The 20,719-nt window shown below is 41.1% G+C and overlaps 1 protein-coding gene across 1 annotated transcript in view; it reads left to right on the top strand.

Moving 5' to 3' along the window:
* Positions 1–16,562, top strand: part of LOC122776090 (cadherin-7-like) — a 115,500-nt gene extending 98,938 nt beyond the window's left edge. The window contains exons 10-12 of the mRNA XM_044036499.1: positions 8,726–8,843; positions 12,454–12,743; positions 16,524–16,562. Of these exons, the coding sequence (XP_043892434.1) occupies positions 8,726–8,843; positions 12,454–12,743; positions 16,524–16,562 (447 nt within the window). The remainder of the gene's footprint in view (positions 1–8,725; positions 8,844–12,453; positions 12,744–16,523) is intronic.
* The last annotated feature ends 4,157 nt before the right edge of the window (positions 16,563–20,719 follow it).

Here is a 20,719-nt window from a genome sequence, read left to right as displayed (position 1 = left end):
TCATCATGCCAATTCTCCAATGTGTCTTTTGGATGCGATCCCTCAGCTTCTTTAGTTTCATCTCACACTTGCAGTTCAATATCAGCCCTTTGCCGCTGAGGTGATGTTCAGTGTCTTACCATGCTTCTGGCCTGGCCGGTTACACTTCTGGTTTTTTTTTCTGCTCCAGCCTTCACAGTCTGGTTTTTCACTGTCAAGGGGACCCTTAAATGTGCAAAATTCCCCACTTGAAGACAGCCTGTTTCATGAAGACTTCAACTGGACTCCACTCACTGATCACACTTTTGCTGTTTTTCCTTTGTTTCGATGCAGCGCTCAATTGTTCAGGTGAAAAACCTTTAAACACAGTGGCAAACATCAATTTTAGAGCATGTACAGCACACACTGAGATTTAAATGCTTGAATAGACCATGTAAATCACATGTGTCAAACTGGTGGCCCAGGGGCCACATGTGGCCCTCCAATTGATTACATGTGGCCTGCCCACCACTGTGTGATTTGATGGAATAGAGACAGAATTTAAGACTAAATGTATTTGCCGGCAATATTTTTATAATAGTAATAAGGCATTCGGTTGTAATCATTGCTTTATTAAATGTATTACACGCAACATGAAATTACATATATTTCAGCTGTTTTAATCACAATTATCCTCATCATTATTTGCTACATTTTCAATTTAATTCTCCGTTTTTGTGCATCATAAATATGTTTTTATTGTGAATATTTTATATCAAAAATAGCACTTTTACTTTGCAATTCTGTCTAATATCATAATGAATATCTTATATTGTCCACCGGCTATAATATTGTCCTCTATGTCGGCCCCCACTTGACCAGACTAGATGCTCATTGGCCCCCAGGTCATTTGAGTTTGACACCCCTGATCTAGTAAAGTCTAATGATTTTACCTACACAATTGTCTTTAAGGTATTTAAAATGCATCACATTTTTAATTGTATTTAACGAACATGACCTCAAACATTTGCATTTACACCCGTTAACTAGCTCGATGAAGTGACTTAACCCTTTAACACAGAGCATATTGCAGGCGACACACTTACAAGGAAACATTCCGATTCTGAAAGCTGAGAAGTAAAAGCCAACGTGTGGTTATTACGGTATTTTCACTTGCACTGTTGCAGGAAGCCAATGAATTGGCGTCTTTGTTGCGAGAATGTCTTGAGACAAAAACTCGACTGGAAGCTCCAATTAACGCTGCTTTTGTGTGTGCATCTGCGTCATTACCTCGTTTATGAAACCCTAAAGTTTCAGAACAAACAGTTCAGCCACTGCTGAGAAAATAGGGTTTTATTGTTTTCCTGGGCTCTGCGGAGCGGATCGGCACTTCCGTAATTTGATGTCGTCATCAGAAATCCTCACCACCGTAGCGCCTCCTGGTGCGGGCACTAGTCCGGGCACATCTGGTTGCATACATTCAACCGCAGAAGAAGAAGAAGACCTACTCTCGTTGTAGCTGCTGAGATGCAGAGCATCCACCGTGCCAGAGGGGGAGCTGCGTATCTGAGAGCTGACCTGCTAATTACGTCACTTCCAGGTACCTGGCCAATCACAGGACAGTGGGAAAGCTCTCGTTGGCTGGCCAATCACAACACAGTCCCCGTTCTGGGGGTGTGATTTTGGTCTGAAACAGCGCGGCTGACGAGAGCGTCAGTGAGGAGATATTTTGATCGGCTCGTTTGCAGCGACTTGGAGGATTTTGACCATGAAAACAAGTTAATATATGTAAGTAGACCTCCATAACTAACATATATGTGCGATACGAGCATTCGATGTCACCTTTAAATGTGTTATATAGTTCAAACTTCAAATTGAATAATTTCTTTACAGTCTTTCTTCATTTTAAATTGTTAATACACTATTTTAACATCAAGTAAACTGTAAATAACTGCCATGAATTGAAAGTTATTGTGGAAAAATGGGCAAAAGCATTTACTCTCAGGACATTTTCTGGTCCTTTTATGGTTAAAACGGCGTACTACAATAATATGATACAACAAAGCCCAGTTTAGTCCAGGAAAACGGGCAAAAACTCACCCTCTGCTGCTTCCTTGTTTGAACAAAGAATCAAAACACAAAGTAGTTTTGATTCCTCAGTCCAGGTCAGCTCCAAGTCACTTCTCAAGCTGTTTGCTCCCACTGCTGCTCTGCACTGTGTGAGTGTGTGTGTGACTCCAGGGCCAGGTGATTAGCAGGTCACCCTCAACCTGGTGCACGCGGGGTCGCCTCAGCAACCATAACACGGACTATATCCATAAACAGCTCAGCGTTGTTCTTTTGTCTCCAAACAGAATGAACTCAGTTTTCACTACGTCATGTACTTATTTCAGTGTGTGCTTTACAAGAATTGGTGTTCATTAACCACACATTTTCTCAATTCCTTTAAAAAAAAAAAAAAAAGTATTTTTTGTAGTTATCCTGCCCTTCTAACCATGATTAATTTGTCTGATAAAAAAAACCAAAAACTGGTGCCTTTCGCACAAATAGAGGAAGACGTGTTGATTGGTGTTTTTGAACCAGTTGACAGTGTCTGCTCGCTGTAAAGTAAAGTCACCTGTCATCTTTTTATGTTACCTGAGGACTTTGAGGTGAAAACAATTTCACACATGACACTTCTGTTGTGCTTTGAGTTTGTTAAGTTCCTACGCTCTGTCAGATGTTGTTGTCCCCCCCCCCCTCATTCATGTGTATTTATGGGCTCATGATATCTTCGCTCAGTGAACCGCGTGTGTTATTTTTCTCAGGTTTTAACAGAAATGTCACCAGTGTCGTGCTGCATGTTCGCGACTGTGCGCGCAGAATACAGTTCTGGCTGTGAGAGCATCCGCGCTGACGACTTTAAAAAAAAAGATTACTGTTAAAATGTGTTACTTTTTTATTTTATTTATTAGTATTGGTATTATTTTCAAATGTGTTAATTAACTGTCAGAACAGGATCATACACTCAAGCAAATTGTAAATGATTGTCTCTGATTGCATGTCAGTCAAAATAAATCAAATGAATACATAAATAGAAAATTATATTGCTGTAAATACTGAAGTGATAAAAGTGATTATTTATTATGTCCATATAAGGTAGAGATATTTACACATTCTCTATATTCATCATCTTGTACATATTTTCTTGCAGAACTTTTCTTTTTTTTTAGGTTCATGACAAAGTTTCATATTTTTGACGATTCCTGAGACGTTTTGGGGGATTTTGAGGACTCTCTCTTGCTTTGTTTCTACAACACAGTGATTTACAGACGTAAGGCTCCAGAACAACATGTTTCAACGATCGAAGCACTGATGCTCACCACTGAAAATGTGAGAGTGCCACTTAAAGTGACACGCAGGCACCATATAGCGTTGCAAGCAAATGTCATTGAAGACAAAGTACAGTGACAAAGTGATTTTTCATTTAAAAAAAAAAATTGCCCGAGCTTAAGCTGTGGTTTAAGAGAAAATTCATCAGGTTAAATTGTGCTTTTTTTTTCGCAATGGGGAAGTCTGTACTGAATTTTATTGCCATTTCTGCCTCTTCTGCAGAGCGATTAGTATTCCTGCCTTCGAAACGCTGCTGGCAGAGGCGCTGCAATTCCATCAGTGCATCTGTCGCTGCATAGTTTATGCTCCATGCTGTTGTTGAGCTTTATGAGTGTTTCAAGTTGAGAGTTTGGATTTGATGTTTTTTTCCTGCAAGTGGCCACACTGAGAGCAGAACAAACAGCAACACAGTGTGGGTTTTTTTGTGTCTGGCCACATAAATTGACAGAGTAGCTCTTTGGATTCTCATCCAAATAAGAACATTTAGCATTGAAGAGGCACAGAAAGGTCTGAATGAGCATTTCTTTGAAAGAAAATCAGGGGCCAAGCAAGAGAGCAGGAACTTATTAGACTCAAGTAGATGACGTCCCGAAAAAACATCGTCCCCATTCCACATTGGAACAATAGCAGCTCCATACATGCATACATTTGCACAACATAAAAGGTATACATTTTAATAACCATTTTTCTGTTGACTCTGTGTTAAAGACCTGTGACAGGATTATTTTTAAACACGAGGATGCATCACTCAATGCCTCCTTTTTTCATCCAGCTGCTTTGGCTCGGCTTGCTTTCATTATGATTATTCCCTCCTTTTCATTTCTTTATTTTTTTCATATGACAAGCACATGTATGCTGCAAAGGCTGGTTTCGAGAGTCGAGAAGGTCTTTCAAGTTTGGAGGAGCAACCTTCTGAGTTATTGAAAAAGCCTCTTGATTTGAGATCGTGCAGGTCAAAGTGTTCTGCTTTTGTAGTGATGATTATTCATCACTGCATAATGACACAGTGACACAAGCAGGTAGTGCAAGGACAAGAGCCACAGAAAGAACCTGGGTGTTACATGAACGGGTGAAGCTGGACTCGATTCATCACCTCTGTTGGGAACTAGATTTTACATGCATGACATCAGAAAAAAACTGAATGAACTAATCGATTAATCCGTCAATTCCTTTCTCGATTCATGGGGTACTTGTTTGGTCCTTAAATTGTGAGCGAATGTTGATCAGTGTTTACCAAACTGGGAAATGATAATGTCCTTGAGCGTCTCGTTTTTTTTTCCACAAACCAAAATTCAGTTCAGTGAAGAAACCAGAAAATATTCACATATAAAAGAAGGTGGGGGGAAAAAAAAAAACACTTGACTTAACTATTTTAGCTGAAAGAAATTGTACAAACACACCCACATAAGACAACTGCAACAAAAACATGGCAAATTTAATATCGATGACTAACTCTTACACAGTTTTCTTAAAACTTGCCATTTGTCGATAAACCACTCATAATGTACAGTATATGTAGATTTGTGGTGCATCGCGTGTGCCTTTGTTGTTTGCACATTCTCCTCCTCCCTCACCAAAGCCTCAAATAGAGACACCTTTTGTCCTTTTATATCCTCCCTGATCCGACGAGCAGCCATGTGTAAACTCAAAAAAAAACCTTTAATTCTGTGATTCATGGGCCTCCTCAGTCTCTCCTTCCGACCGGCACCAGTCTGCTGCCGCTGTTAATGTCTTTCAGCAAGAATTTATGTCTACACCCATGCCTCTCTCCTCCTGTCTTCCTGCTCAGCCCATTAGAGAATTCCCCCACCAAAGGTTCTCTGGAACGCCTTGCATCAGAGCCACACTAATGAAAGGCATTATACATTACAAAGTGTTTGATTTAAGGATGATTTACAGTTCTTTCCCTCAGCAGTGAGGGATGGAAACCTTTCCGGAGATAAGCTCAGAAAGCCATCTGCAATATTCAGAGGACATCAAAGGGTTCAAATTGTGTATAGGATTCATCATCGGCGTAAGAGCCACAAAGAAAGGTTCCCATCTGATGTGGAAATTTCCATAACAGAGTGAGAGGCATGTGAGTTATTATGATCCGCGAATCAATGGCGGCTTTCATGATACGCAGCCGAGCATGTTTCAGTGTCTATACCTGTCACTGATCTGACGCCGACACAAACATCACTTCATTCGGCGTACACGTGCGAGAGATATCCTGTACGTTCTTGAGCTGGAGCAGATAACCTTTCTTGCGTTCCTGCGATAAATTCCCCTCATTCTAAAGTTGAGTTGTTTTTATTTTCCTCCTGATGAGAGAGGAACTTTTTAAAGGGAATATATGTAAAATATGTACACTAAAGTGCAGCTTTGAGCCAGAGAGAACAGAAGTCAAACACCTTATGAGTGATCATACTCATAAGTGCTGGTGATAAAAATTCAGATTCACCATTAACGACCACATTTTTTTTAGACATGATAAGATTAAACTTGAAACTTTGGCAATAAAATTAGCAATATCGCGTCGAGATGTTATGTGGACTAAAATCTCAACATGATATTCAAACTTTATTCTCGGAATTTGGAGTTTAATCTCGACATGATATTCCAATTTAATTTTTTAAAGTTTAAAATGTAATCTCGGCATGATATTCCAACTTTATTCTCAGAATTTCAAGTTTAAAGTCAACATTCCTAGATTAATCTCATCATATGATTTCATCCATGTGTGGCCCAAACACTCCACCGTAGATAACTGTTTATATTACTGTTTATATTACTCTTTTGTTTCACTAAAAGAAAGATCCATAGCTGCCGCAAATGGAATTAGTGAAATAAGTGGCTCCGTCATTGTTATCATTATCTATATTTCAGTTTTTAACATGTGCCCTTAATCTCTAAAAACATTTTATGACTTAATATCTTCCCCTTTTTTTCACATAAAGCCCCTTTAATTTTATTCAGACACAGAAGCATGCATACTCTCACCCCACCTGCCAGCTTTAATAATTGGCAGGATGTCGTTTACCACCTACACCAACCTTCTAATTCCTGACAGCTTGTAACCCGCAGTATTTAATCACAGCTGACAACTGATAATCCGTGTCTCAGCACTGATAGTTTGGTTTTGTTTGTTGTTGGTTCCCTCTTGATGTTAGACACAGAGCAGTTTGGGGTTGGGAAATGTGATAATTTAGTGTGAATTGCCTTTTAAAAAGCGCATCCGCGGGTGTGAGTTGTCACCGGGTTGATTTTCCAGATTTCCCTACAAAGGATTCTGCAGGTTTGATCCAAATTAATCAGGACACTCCTGCAGTAGCGCCCACTTTGATGGCCGTTTGCGGTGGCTATCATTTGTCGTCCATATGGCGTGTTTGCGTGTGATATGCCTCTCTCATACAACATGTACCGAGTGAGATTTCGCTCTTTTATTTTTTTTCTTCCGTCGAAGTTCTGCTGCACAGGAGCTGAAATTAAAGCTCAGTGGGGATTCTCTTTTTTTCCCTTTCTTTGGCTGAGAGAGATAACTTGATTTTCAGATATCATGCTTGTATGAATACAAAAAATCATTACAGCACATGCTGGTGGGCGCAAATAAATTGGTTTATTTGGTCATTTGATTTCCCTGCATTATTTATATTTGTCAACACTTGTGTGTGTATATAATAACCGAGGAAAGAAGCAGTTTAGTCTTTGGTTCAGAGGCAAAATAAAATGGGCAGAAGCAAATAGAATTCACTTGTTAAACTCACAGATATGAATGCGGGTCTTGCACTGCCTCGGGCAAAACACGGTCCTTATCATGAGTCATTTTCATACTTATAATAATAATAATAATGCAGGAATGCCTGACTGCATAACACGCTGTATGCATTTATTCTCAACAGCATCTGCACTTCAACGTTCACTGGACTGGCCTGACATTGACTTTACTGATTTTATTTTAGATATTAGAATAAGAGGAACGTTTATAGTATACGCATTAACCCTTTTTATTCTCTCTGAGCAGCTTAGCAGGGCACATTTTCAGCTATGATATCTTGTCTGGAGATGACATTGATAATATTGTAATAGGATTCAGATTTCATTCTGAACACTTTTCCGTGTCAGAGTATAAGCGGCACTTACCATAAAAAGGTGATTATGTGTCTCCAAAAAAGTTTATTTTTATGTTTGTGTGTAAAACGCACAAATACTTTATTTCTATACACCAAATGTATTCAAGAAATATAGATAATAATAATAATAATAATAATAATAATAATAATGATAATAGAATAAAGAAAATGGTCTACTATCCCTTTCATATGAAGAAACATTAATAGAGAATATGTAATTATTTATTTTCCATCTTATAATATCAAACCCTGTACAAGTTTCACTGTAGACAAAATAAGAAGTTACTGCCTATCTCTGGGATCATGCGTTGAAAATAAGATGGTGATCTTTGTCAGATTCTAGTATTTGTTTTTGGACTAAAGGCCTTTTTTTATAGATAGAGAGAGAGAGAGAGCGAGAGAGAGAGGCAGGCAGTTGTCATTGCTTGTTCACTCATCCTGCTTCAGCACCATGGACAGCGTTTCACGATATTGTTACTCCTCACTGTGTATCTGCATGTCTCACATTATACATCAGCACCATGGACAGCGTTTCACGATATTGTTACTCCTCACTGTGTATCTGCATGTCTCACATTAAAACATCAGCACCATGGACAGCGCATCACAATATCAATGTGACAATAAACATAATTATGTATTTTTTACCAGATCTTAAATGTATGTTTTAGAGACTTGTTTTTTTGTTTGTTTTGTTTTTTAAAGTAATTGATTTGTTATTTGTGAATTGAAATAATAGCCAAACATATAGATCCCTTGTAGCATGTTGTGGTTTGGATCATAAAAGTGTTAATGTACATAAACACTATCACTAAACATATTACGGTTGAGGTACTACAACTAAGAGAAAACCGCTGGACAATTATTTGCTGAGGAAATATCTCTTTCTAAAGGCACTTCATCGCTAAGAGGTTGCCAAGCTGTTGCCAAATGAGCACTTAGTGTACTTGAGAGAGAGATAAACGATGGGAGATCACAGCCAAACATTTTAAAGACAATATTTTTCCATCAATCTGCATCAAGCTAATTTTCTCCAGCTTACTCACACGGTCGCTCAGCCTCTCGAGAAAGACACATTTCTCTGCGGATATAAATCTGTGACAGGCTGAAAAGTGAGGCGTCTATAAAAAGCCTTTTTGTCCCTCCTGATACCGTGAGAGACACCAACAGCCTGTTGTTACTACATTTACAGCTTGAGTGAACGCCTAATCAGCCAGTGAGATCGGACAAAGACCAGGAAGGAAACAAATCTTGTAAAACACATCTTTTGTTGGTGTCATCAGGTGATCCAGACCATCAGCGCTGTGGATAAGGACGAACCCCTCAGCGGACACCGGTTTTACTTTGCCCTCGCTGCATCTGCTGCTGGCAACCTCAACTTTACTCTGCGAGACAACAAAGGTGAGACTTGCCTCGATGTTGCCTTGGTTTTTTGTTTTTTTTGTGATAATCTGTGGTGATACGAAATTGGGACTCGGTTAAATTCACAAGTTGGGAGTATTTGCAGTTCTCCAACACAACACGTTTTCACTATCTTCAAAATGGGGCCTTAGGAGGTAATAAAAAGTTTTAAATTTAATTTACCAAAGTCTAAAGTATTTTCTATTGACTACCATAGGCAATAAAGTCAATTGTAAACTGCTATTTGCACCTGACTGTGGACTGCTGTGAAAGGTTATGCACCTATAAATAAGAAGTTTGGATTGTTTCAGTTCGCTTCCGTTCAACAGTTTTACCATTGGAGCAGGAGCAAATCCAGCTGCTATGACTTTGATAATAAAGAAAAACGTTGATATGGATTATTAGTGTCGTCAAGTCGCATTAATAAATAAATAAACCCTGTCAATGTTCATTTGTAACCACAACCACAACACACACGGGGAAGTGCTGGGGGCAGCATCGCTTCAGTTATCTACCATGACTGCAATCGCTAATGAAGAATAACGTATGAATGACACCACGTTGTATAAGAGCAGTTCACCAAAAAAATAAAGCGATGAAACCAGTTTAACGTTCGAGATAACAGATCGTTTACTCAGAGTATCAGATTTAATTTTTCCCCTAGGCCTGGCTCGGTAAGTAAGAGACGCTTTGCTAACGAGATCTTCATCTCTAAAAAAGCACCGACTATTTTTCCAATATTTTCAGTTGCTCAGCGAAGTACGCAGGTGTTGCTGGAACAGAGCTTACTAGAGCAGCCAATAGGGTCGCCGTCTCTCTCTGAAGTGTCCTGTGATTGGCTCCCGTCATAGGCCTGTATTTTCTCAAGGTTCGACACAATCACTTCATTTACATCCTGCTGAAATGTTATCATGGAATTATTGATCAATATCAACAGAAAACAGTTTGACTTCCTCAGCTTTACATGTCCATTTTTATTAGTTACTCTTGCCTTCTTGTTGTTTCCCTGCATTTCCTATTTGGGTCCAAGTGTGAATGTGAAATAGAACATTTTTCACTCTTTAAAGTCTCGGATATGATTTCTTTACATTCCCAATGCGTGCGAGATAACATCACAGTCTTAAGACTTGAATTTTTTCCTTGTAAATGCTGCAGGAAAAAGTCATCAATTCAAGCTTTTCATTTGTGTCAAAGCTCCAGGTGTCACTTCAGCTCGTCTGCATTCAGCCGCTGCATCAAAATGTCCCCTGAGAAAGTTGCCAGTGGCCGTTTGTAAAAACGAGTCCATAAAAACATGTCGGTCGGTTCAGGTACAGGATATTTGCTGCTAATTTCCTCCCAGTTGAGCCTGGCAGCAGTGCAACTGACACTTTGGTCATTGCTCATTCCAGCTCTATGTATCTGCCCTGCATTTGAACACATACCACTCTGCAGTCTCGGTAACCGCTGCCTCCTGGCGTGCCCCATTGTGCCAAATGAAACCATAATTCTGCTATGACAACATCCTCTCTACGCCTTCTTTTTCCTTTTTTTTTTAGTAATTCTTCATCACAGCTGAATGCAAAAACAAACTTTCCTCCGCAACTCGAGCACGTCTGAGGTAACTCAATTTGTGCCACATCCCACTACGCCACTGTCTTGTTCGGCCGTAGATCAGAGTGTAACCTAGAGCTGAGGTTCTCAAACTTTTTTATACCAAGTACCATCTGAGAAAATAAGGAGCTCTCAGAATAATAAAGTAAAATACAGTGGCGTGAATAGGCCGAGCAAAGTCAGCTACGGACTTTGGATCAGCCTCCTCTTCCTCACATATATTCACTGGGATAAATAAATTAGATGGAGTGAGAGATAAGGTGACTCTAATAGTTATTATTTATTTTTATTGAAATAAAAATTCTATTGAAACTGAAGTAGTCATTATTCTTATACTTATTTTTTACACCAAATGAATTACATTTTTGAGGCCTTGCCCATGCCCTAAAACCACATCAGGGCTTGTGAAAATTTACTTCTGAAAGTGGTTCGGGGAATGTGTGTCGAAAATTGGATGTAGGAGGGGCATATAACTGTGCCGCCCCCAAGAAAAAATTTAGAAAGTGTAGAAAGTCGGGATGAAGAAAAAATGACATCATGACCATGATCCACACCTAACAGGAAGGCCACCATTTTGGATTGAATATTCACTTTTTGGCAATTTTCATGCTCGCGGACCACTGGTGGTACACTTACCCCCAGTTTGAGAACCATGCAGCTAGACAAAATGTTGACAATTTACTCATCACCACCAACTACCCACAAAGCAGTGGATGGATGAAGAAAATGAGCTTCTCCTACAAGAAAACTTAAGATTTTATGAATAAACATGCACGTTGTACATGCCAAGACAAAATAATTGTCAAGGTTTAGTTTCGTCTTTGAAAAACTCTGAAGTCATGCCCTGTGTTGGCTGGTTTGTTCACACATGTCAGGTTAAGTACGGCTGCCACATTGCACTTGCGCGTCAGCGGCAGTAGCCACGTTTAGCTACATCCATCTGTGCAAGTGCAGACCCGTGTATGTGCTGGATGTTTGACGTAACCTCCTGGCAGACAGCTTGGCTAGATGTTCTCTGTGACCGCGTGTTTACTTCCATTCAAGTGAAGGAGACAGAGGGGAAGGACCACATTTTTGGGTAACCTTCACCTTCAGAGTGACACGAGAAGATCAGAACCAACATCTTGTCAGAGGTCAAGCACACATGACGACCGTGAATAGCTGGCAATGAAAGCGCGACTTTAATTAGGGCGCGATCGATGTGGGCAAAATATCTAATTGCTGATTTTGTGATTGTGATTTGATCAGCGCTCTAACCGTTTTAAAATCCATCTTTTGACGCCATAGAAATATGAATGAATCTATATCGGAATTAGATTTTCAATTTGTGCAGAACTATTAAAACAGAGTAAATAAATTACAGCCTTCATGGTTTGGTAATTGCATAACCACCTTTGTCATATTGCATCATTCCTTAATGTCCCACTTTTATTGCTCTGTATGCATTTACTGCCTCGCTGCAGAAGTACAGACACGATTAAATGTCACCTCGTATGTATCCTGCGTTTGTGTTAAGAGTTTCACATTGAGACCTATCACTGTTGTTTTTCGTGATTTTTAAAGCGTTTTTTAGAACATAACTCGTCGACACTTTCACCTTCTTCATTGACTCGTGAGAGCAATCTGACGTTCAGTCAGGAGAACAAAGACGCCGTCCTTCAGGGCAATATATGCACTTCAGTCATGATTACTCAATGAATCGGTATTTCAGTCTAAGCTGCCTTTTGTCGTTGCTTTCACGCCACATTATGCTCTTCTGACTGTCTCTTTTCTCTCCAGCATTTCATATAAGATTTGACCATCAAACCGAAGCTGTTAATAACCAGCAGGTGGTCAAGACAAGAGAGAGATGCCACCTTGTGTCATGTAATCATTTTGTGTTAATGACGCCATCTGTTGTTATTTCTGCTTTTAATACCGCAAAATCGTTTCTAACTGTCGTTACACAACAGAAGTGAAACGTCCCGCTTGTCAAATTCGATTTCTTTCTTCCATTCACTTTCGCTCTGTTTTGCAGACAACACGGCGTCCATACTGACAAAGCGCGGTGGATTCGGGAGACGGGAGCAGCCTGTGTATCAGCTGCCCGTGCTGATCATGGACAGTGGGAGTCCTGCCCTCAGCAGCACCAACACACTGTCGGTGCGCGTGTGTGACTGCGACTCGGATGGCGTGGCCTTGTCTTGTGGAGCCGTGGCCTACACAGCGACGGGCCTGAGCACCGGCGCCCTCTTGGCTATTTTGGGATGCATCATTACACTGCTGGGTAAGATCCACGTCACCTTGGTGTCAGAGATACACGTCCATGTAACAACCATTGATTATTTTTTGTGTGTTTTTTTCTGCTGAAGAGGCCGGTATAAAGTTCACACTGATGTGTCATTTGTGTGGAGGTCGTTGATGGCGCAGTTTTTAATAACCTGAGGTTTATTTTTGTGGCTTTTGTTGCTCACTGTTCCTATGAGATATGACGTTGTACTTTTTACTGCGATTATTCAACAGTATAACGGAGGGTTTGTTTACAACCTGCGTGATCAGGGTGTTGTTTGTGCAGTATTTATATCCTTCACTTCAGTCGACGCTGCTAAACCTTGGCATTCATAGCATCTGCTAAGTGTAGTAAACGTAAATGTATTCATGTCCTCACATCCTCAAGCTTAAAAGGTCACCAGTTCAAATCCAGGTTCAATCAAAAGCTTGTGTGTGGAGTTCATGTTCTGGCTGCTGCAGCTTTCTCACTAAACTCTAAATTGACTGTATGAGTGAGAATATAAGTGTAAATGTTGTTTGTCTGTGTGTGTTGGCTCTGTGATAGGCTGTAGATCCGTCCTGTACTCAAACAATGTTGCCCAATGTCAGTTGAGATTAGCTCCAGTCTCCCACACGACCCACACGAGACAAGCGGTAGATGAATAACAACAGCCTCAGGTCACGACATGAATGAAATTCATAATTGTCAGCACAGTTTAGTGTTGTAGTCAAGACCACATTACCCAAGACAGATCTCATTACTCTCCCTGCCTCTACAACTTAGCTCCAACCCTCCGTGTTGCACATTCATGTGAAGTAGGTTATCCACAAACCTCGTTGAGAGCAGTAGGTTGGGATTGTTCCAACTGAGAATTTTCGAGGTCACGCTACAAACGGAGAGCAATGAGATATTTCCCAGATCAACCAGAAAACTAGTTTGCAGTCTATTTTACGTATCGTAAACTGGTACTCACAAGTACCACCTGAAAAAGATATTGAGTTCTCTAAGTAACACCGTTATCGCCAACGTTAGTATTTCTGATTTTCTGAAGTACCACCAGAGGAAGCTCGCGTACCACCACAGTTTGAGAACCATAGCACTAGACGCCTTTGGCAGCATCTCTCCCAAATAAATTCTCGTTGTCTTGTAGTCTTCATGAACATAGCTTAACTATTATTGGTTGCATTTGAAGATGGCCATTTCCCATTCAACCACAACAGTGACGGGTCTTGACAAGTCCTCAGACAGACTCTTAGACACATTCTGAACTTCAATGAGCGTTCGTGAGAGCAGGACTGGTCTCAAGTACTGCAACACGACAGTTATCACACAGAGGTAGATGACAGCAGCAGCAAATAAGCTGAAAACAGACAGCAGTATCAGCAGCTCATAGCTACTGCTGTTGCCAGGCACGCAAACACACTCCGACCAGACTCAGAGGACATATTAATGCAAATAGCAAATATTTTGCTCAGAGAGAAGTGAAGTGGTGATCCGCTGGATCTCAGTGAAGAGTAAAACATTTGGGTGGAGAGTCGCTGCAGTCGCAGGCTTCTGACGACGGAGCAGGAAAAACCTTCAAAACCTTCAGTTTGAAATATGCGTTTGGTGGCCAGGGCCAATTAGCCGTAGCTGCTAATATGATAAATGACAAGCAAGTCAGAGAATGCAGTAGAGCGCTCGACGTTAGTGTGTGCGCGCATGCGTATGCCTCCATGGAAAATTCCTGAAAAATGATCTGTTTGCACACAAGCTGCTGAGTATATAACCGTAAGAAACAGAGCAGGTTATTATGAAAGATGTGTTGGAAACACTGTGTTCTGAGTACAACACGTGTGTAGTGGAAAACAAACAAGGACATTTACTTTAAGTAATGCACATAGCTATAACTTTTAGGTTACTTGCACTTGCTCTACCATATTTAGGTTGGTAGGTATCAGTGGTGATTGCTCTAAACTCAGCTTCCTCTAAAATGTGGTCGTTGCTAAACGTGCACTAGAACGTGATTAGAACGGGTGTCAGGCTGTACAGAGGACCCAAGCCCAGGCAGCGTTTCAGAGTTCAAAAAGTCAGGTGATTTCCCTATTCCCGTAGCAACCTCCGCCTTAAAAAATCACTTCCACAGAAGCTCGGCTTCTTTTGGGAGTCAATGGAGGAGTGGGCGGGCGCAGACGCTGGGCTCCTGCATGATGATTGGAGGAACTGAAAGGCGGGAACCAGTTTTTGGTTGACAGCGTTGTAGAAGCATACACGACACGACAGCGGAGCCTTTTCTGCCTCAGTCAGTTAGTGTGGATTTCGCGAGGGAATCTACAGACAAATAGCTGGCCGTTGATTGTTATTTGCTCGGCGATTTAGAGTTGTTCATTTGCAGAATTTATGTAAAAATGTATCCATATCTGGGCCTGAAATGAGCTTCCACCTGTTTGAAAGACCAGCAACCGCCGCTGGTAGGTAGATTTCCATCAGCTTGTTTCTGTACCCATGAAATATTGAATATAAGTTTTTACACTTGAGAAAGGAGGAAAAAGTTAATACACATTAAAATGCTAATAACTGTAATGGAATGAGATGACATGAATAAAGTATGAAATCTAAAAGTCGTGCTACGGTAACGTCACTCCGGCTTCCGCACTTCACTGCACTAGAACAATTGTGAAAAACAGTAGACGTAGAGAGGAGGAAGAGTATGAGAAACATTCCTCAACTTAGTGTTAGAAGCAAACATCACTTCAGTAATAAATAGATGCAACAATGAAATTTGCATGTGAAATTTTCTCGGTGAACTAACTTCCAGTGTTCCTAAACCTGGGTGTAACATGAGCCCAGATTCACGTCTCTCAACTCCCAAGAAACCACCAGTAACAAAAAAAACAAGCATGATGTCTGCTGTCCATTCAGATGTGAGTGCTTAAAGGAGACTTCCACGAAAGGTGATATCGTCCAGCTGCCTTTACTTCTTCTTCTACTTTTTTCCAAGGATCCACCCACAGCACTCTCACACACCACTCTGTCAACCATTCACCCTGTCAGATCCTCACGCACTTAGAAAGAAGGAAAGACCCTGAGGTCATGACAAACAGCAGTGGAAGGAAGTGCACATTGTGTAACTGCACAGTTTCTTTTGCAGATCTATATGTGTGTGTGTGTGTGTGTGTGTGTGTGTGTGTGTGTGAGTGTGTGGTTTAAATACATTTTAATGGAAAGCAGCCACTCGCACCTCGCGGACCTCTCCCTCCCACTTTTCATAGCTTTGGTAGGATTTTAATTCAGAGCTCTCACTTGCTGCGGTCTGGTCTCACATGGTCTTCAATTGGTGCAGAACTTTGAGTGAATGAGGCACGACAGGCGCCGAGTACACAGCGTACACCTTATTGATTTTCCTAATCCACTGATACAATAAAGCTTGATTCACGTTAACACGGAACATTTTTGCAGTTCAGATTTGAGTTCAAGATCTGAGCGGAAGCAAGTCGAACGCGCTGTTTGTATTTCACAACCCATTCAGATGCATCTGTGCTGCTCTGCATTTATCAGGCAGTGGAGCGGAGTGTCTGAGAGACGCTAAAACAGAGCTGCATCTTCAGGTCTCGCTCAGATCAAACCCGGGGAGAGATGCCGTATCTCCCCCTCATATTTCCTCTTTGGCAAATACATGTGACCTCGGTCTGCCCGCTCTGAATAGCGGCAGGGATGTTTACAAGTAAAATACCACTGAAATCCTGCCAACACAATCAATTAATAACAGTCCTCACACCCGGGGCTAGCAGGGATTTTGGAGCACTTTCATTTTATGTGTTTTGTGCACCCACTGTGTTGTAAAATTAATTCGGCAGATTGTTCTTAAAGAAAAACGGGAAGATGTGGTCAACTAAGGATTTAAAGTCATGATTAGGGCCTTAATTATTTTTGTTTAATTAATCAATTGCCTTTTTTTGGTCCATTTAATATATTGGAAAATACTGAGCACACTACCTGTAAGTATGTTTTTGCTTGTATACGATTACTTTATGTACTTTTGGCTCGTATGTTACCTGTAAATAAAGAAAGGCTCCACCCACAAAAACCTGATGCATATACCGACAATGTTTACACCCATATGGTACGCGAAGGCCACCGCGGTGCTTGAAAAACAGTCGTGTGAGTGAAGGAGTGCTCCGCTTGTTGCAGTCTACAGTCTCACCAATAGGAGTCACTGTTTTGTACACAGCCGACCTTTTACGAGAGCTCGTTTTTAGTTTTCGACTGTTTTTTAATCAATTATCTAAATAATAAGCGATGAATTTAGGATTTTATGAATTCCGGTGACACATACATGCCCGTTATTAATATGAAAATGAGTTTCCCTATTGGTCTGGTGCTCCACACACGCGGAAACCTGATCCTCATTCCTCCCCATTACGTTCTCCTATACTTCCATGAGCTTTTGACACATGTGGTCCATGCAGTCACAGTCGGATTTCTGCATAGGCGTTTGAATGGACATCATTATTGTATCCAGTTTGTCAGGGATTGGAGAGATGCTACAAGATTTGTGCTTCATTTTTTTTTTGTTTGTTTGAAAGAATCTCTTTAAAATAGTTTGGACATAAACAGGCACTTTCTTTTAGTTTGTCTTTTGCAAAGTATTTATAGTTTATCTTTCAGTCTCCGCCAACCATCCTTTGCCAATTATGGCTATGTGTCATTTATGTGACAGCCAGCCCCTCCTGCATGTGAGCACACAATAGTAAAAAATAGAAGTGCAGAGCGATGATGTGCAGTTTTATTGAGAGGAGGCGGCCTGAAGACAGCCTGACTCGTGATGAGATTTTAGATTTTAGGTCTTTTTTTTTCCCTTTCTCAGCGAGAAGGGAGGTACAGTACGTGTCGGCGTGTTTTATTAACTTAATTATAACGTTTCATAGAGGTCAGGGTTCGGATGTACTGTACGGGATGCTGCGTTTTCAAGGACAGACGCGGCTTTCTCGTGTTGCGCCATATGTTGGGATGTTAGGGAAGCCGCTTGTAAATGAGAATTCATTAACATACGCTTAAAGATGATGCAGCGTCGGGCCGTCACCTCCAGGCGACGTTATTGCTCATAAAACCCACACACAAAGAATTTCCCCATCAAGACAGAGTCATAGTTTAACGCTTAAGCAATCTTCATTGAGCGCAGAGGAGGATCTAAGCAGCAGCATGTACAATAAGTGGAACGAGTCCTTTGATGGGGTCAAACTTTGCTTTTTATTCCCTTCCCCTTGAAGTTTGCCTTTCTTTTTTTATTGTGACACCGGATACTTTCAGTGATAAATGAAAACTTCAAAAGAGCAACGGGGACATGGCCGCAGAAAACCCTGAACCCGCCTTCGCTAATGAAAGCTGGCTCTATTCTGCTCGGCGTAGCCTCAGGCCAAAGGCTCAGAACTAATGGCCTGCAGTTTAATATATACCTCCATGTTGCCTCGTCTGCGTGTTTGTGTTTGAGTGTGTGTATCCTCAGCTGTCCCCGTCTGTCTGTTTTGCTCAATTGGATCAGTCTCTTTTTTCTTTTTTTTTTTATTTAATTTTCTCTGTCTCTTCTTTGTGCATATTCATCGCCCGCCCCTCGTCCTCTTCCTGTTGTATTAGCAGGCCATGCGCAACCGGCCTTTTATTCTGATCTGCCTTGATGCTCCTCCATCAAGAATCCTTTCAATCTGAGGGTCGCAATCGAGACCGTGATAGCGAGTGATTGCATTGTTTTGGATGAGACACAAACCGCGACTCGGCGCTGGCGTCCTCAGGTGCTGTCAGTCTCCGATCAGCAGCACCACTGCCACCATCCATCCATCCATCCATCCTCCCTCCCTCCCTCCCTCCCTCTCTCCCTCCCTTACGGCATCAATCTCTCTCATCAGGTGAGAGCAAAACACGCTCCTGATTCCAGTGATCTGTCATGTCACTCACGGAAACCTCCTCAGAGCACCACTCTTCCACTTGTCTCAGCATTCATTTGTTGTGTCTGAGACATCAGGTGTGTTTCCGTCAGTCGGTTTTAATGTGCATTTCCGATGTGTGCTTCAAAAAAAAGTCTTGAAATATTGCAATAACGCTTGATGTGGTGGAAGAGTTGTTGTATCGAATAATGGCCGGTGTAAATGAGTTAGATTAAAGCGTTTGGAGTGAACTAATGAGAACACCACAAAATGTCTAGTGAAAGAAGCACAAATGTATCCAATTATGAAATGAAGCAGCAACAAAAGGCCACTGTATATCAACAGCTATTGGCACTGAAAACTGTTTGCAAAAAGAACATTTGAGTGGAAGTCTATGGGGAAAAATGAGCCTAATTCTCACTTTATTTATAATATTTTCTAATTTTCACTCATAGTTTCAGGTCTTCTCCAATGTCAGTTTTGCAAATCATTTCCCCATTTAGAGTAAAATGAAGCACGGCACATATGCCAGTGGACACCAGCGTGAGTAACAGCTGGTATCGCCCTCCTGTTGCAAAACGTCAACACGGCGTTGACCAAATCGCAATTCCGAAGGCTTCAAAATCCGATTTCGGATTCTTGTGGGTGACATCATGACCAGTTGGTGACACAGATGTGCTTATCTCAGGGAACGAAGTCACATTTGAGATGGAAACATTTTCTGCCCTTAGATTAAAACCACACAGAGCCGCGTGCATGTTCACTTTGGCTCAACATACTCATAAGCTAAGTGGTCATTAATCATGGGTTGATATTTTTAGATTTAATTACCAAGCTTGTCCTCTACGCCTCGCAGTAATATTACTGAAAATGTCTGGAAACAAGTGTTGTGGGTTTTTTCCCCCCCCTCTGCAAATGTCATTTATGCTTGATTTTTTTTTTAATGATGCAGTCACTTTTGGATGATACATCTAAACGACTGAGATGATCATCGTCTTGTTAAAATCCGCCACACAGGTCAGGTATGGCTAAATCCTCCGGAGGGCCAATTAGGACATTGCGTAGCCTCGCAAATCTCCAGGCAGCCATAGCTGTCTGAGAATTGCTTATCAGACTCATTCTATAAATCACCATGTCCATTCATCTGTCTCTTATTTTAGTGTCTGTCTCCTGTGTGAGCCCTCTGTCTATGTCTTTATTTATGTGTCTCTATTCACACAGAAATTCCCCTCCTCCTTTCTTCCTGATCTGGTCTTTAATGTACAACTGTGCATCAGGTTCCAGCTGTGGGATTTTTTTTTTCGATGATGTGCTAAAAAAATAAAAGAAGTAAAAGTAAAACTCAACCATTTTGTTTTAGCCGAGCAAAACACTTTTGTCTTCATAATTACAGTCGGGCAATTTGTGGAAAAAATTGCTCTCAGAGAGAAAATAAAGAACATAAATGCTAACAAACGAGGACGTTAAACTAGACATACACAGTTAATGTCGTGACAGATAACATCAGCAGCGCCAAAGACACTACAGCGGCTACTTGAATCATGAAGCAAACGCGGCGGCACTGATAAAGAGTCAAACCTCGACAGTAGTGCTGAGGTATATGATTGTTTCCGTGTCCTTCACTAAGCTGCGGAGGCACAATGTCATCCCTGCAGCAGAGCGACATCTGTCATGTTAGAGACGAGGCTCGCGGCGTCTTCATTTGTCCATGACACGTTTCTTTTCTTCTCTGTCTTGCTCTCCCTCTCTCTTTCTCTCTCTCTCGACAATGTGTGTTGTTCTGCGGTTCTTCTCAGACTGGAAATTTTGTTGTCGCACTTTGAGGTCGTAAATTACAGACGAGGCGGCTTAAAGTCTCGCTAACAGGTGCATGGGATCAAAAACTACTGAGTTGAAAAGAAATCCGACGAGTCCAGCACAGTAGGCACACAAAGGCTACTGGCTGTCCCCCACCGAATATCTGCCAATTAGAGGAATCAATTACAAAAACAAAAGAGATGCCGGGCTCTTTTATTTATAAACTTGAATAACAACTATGCCAATATCTCATATTATATAACAGATGCCACAAGGCACATGATATAATTACGTTATTCGAATAAAACACAAATATGCGCGCAAGGCAACATAAA

This window comes from Solea senegalensis, linkage group LG1 (genome assembly GCF_019176455.1).
Source record: "Solea senegalensis isolate Sse05_10M linkage group LG1, IFAPA_SoseM_1, whole genome shotgun sequence".
NCBI lineage: Eukaryota > Metazoa > Chordata > Actinopteri > Pleuronectiformes > Soleidae > Solea > Solea senegalensis.
This window is presented reverse-complemented; position numbering and strand designations above follow the sequence as displayed.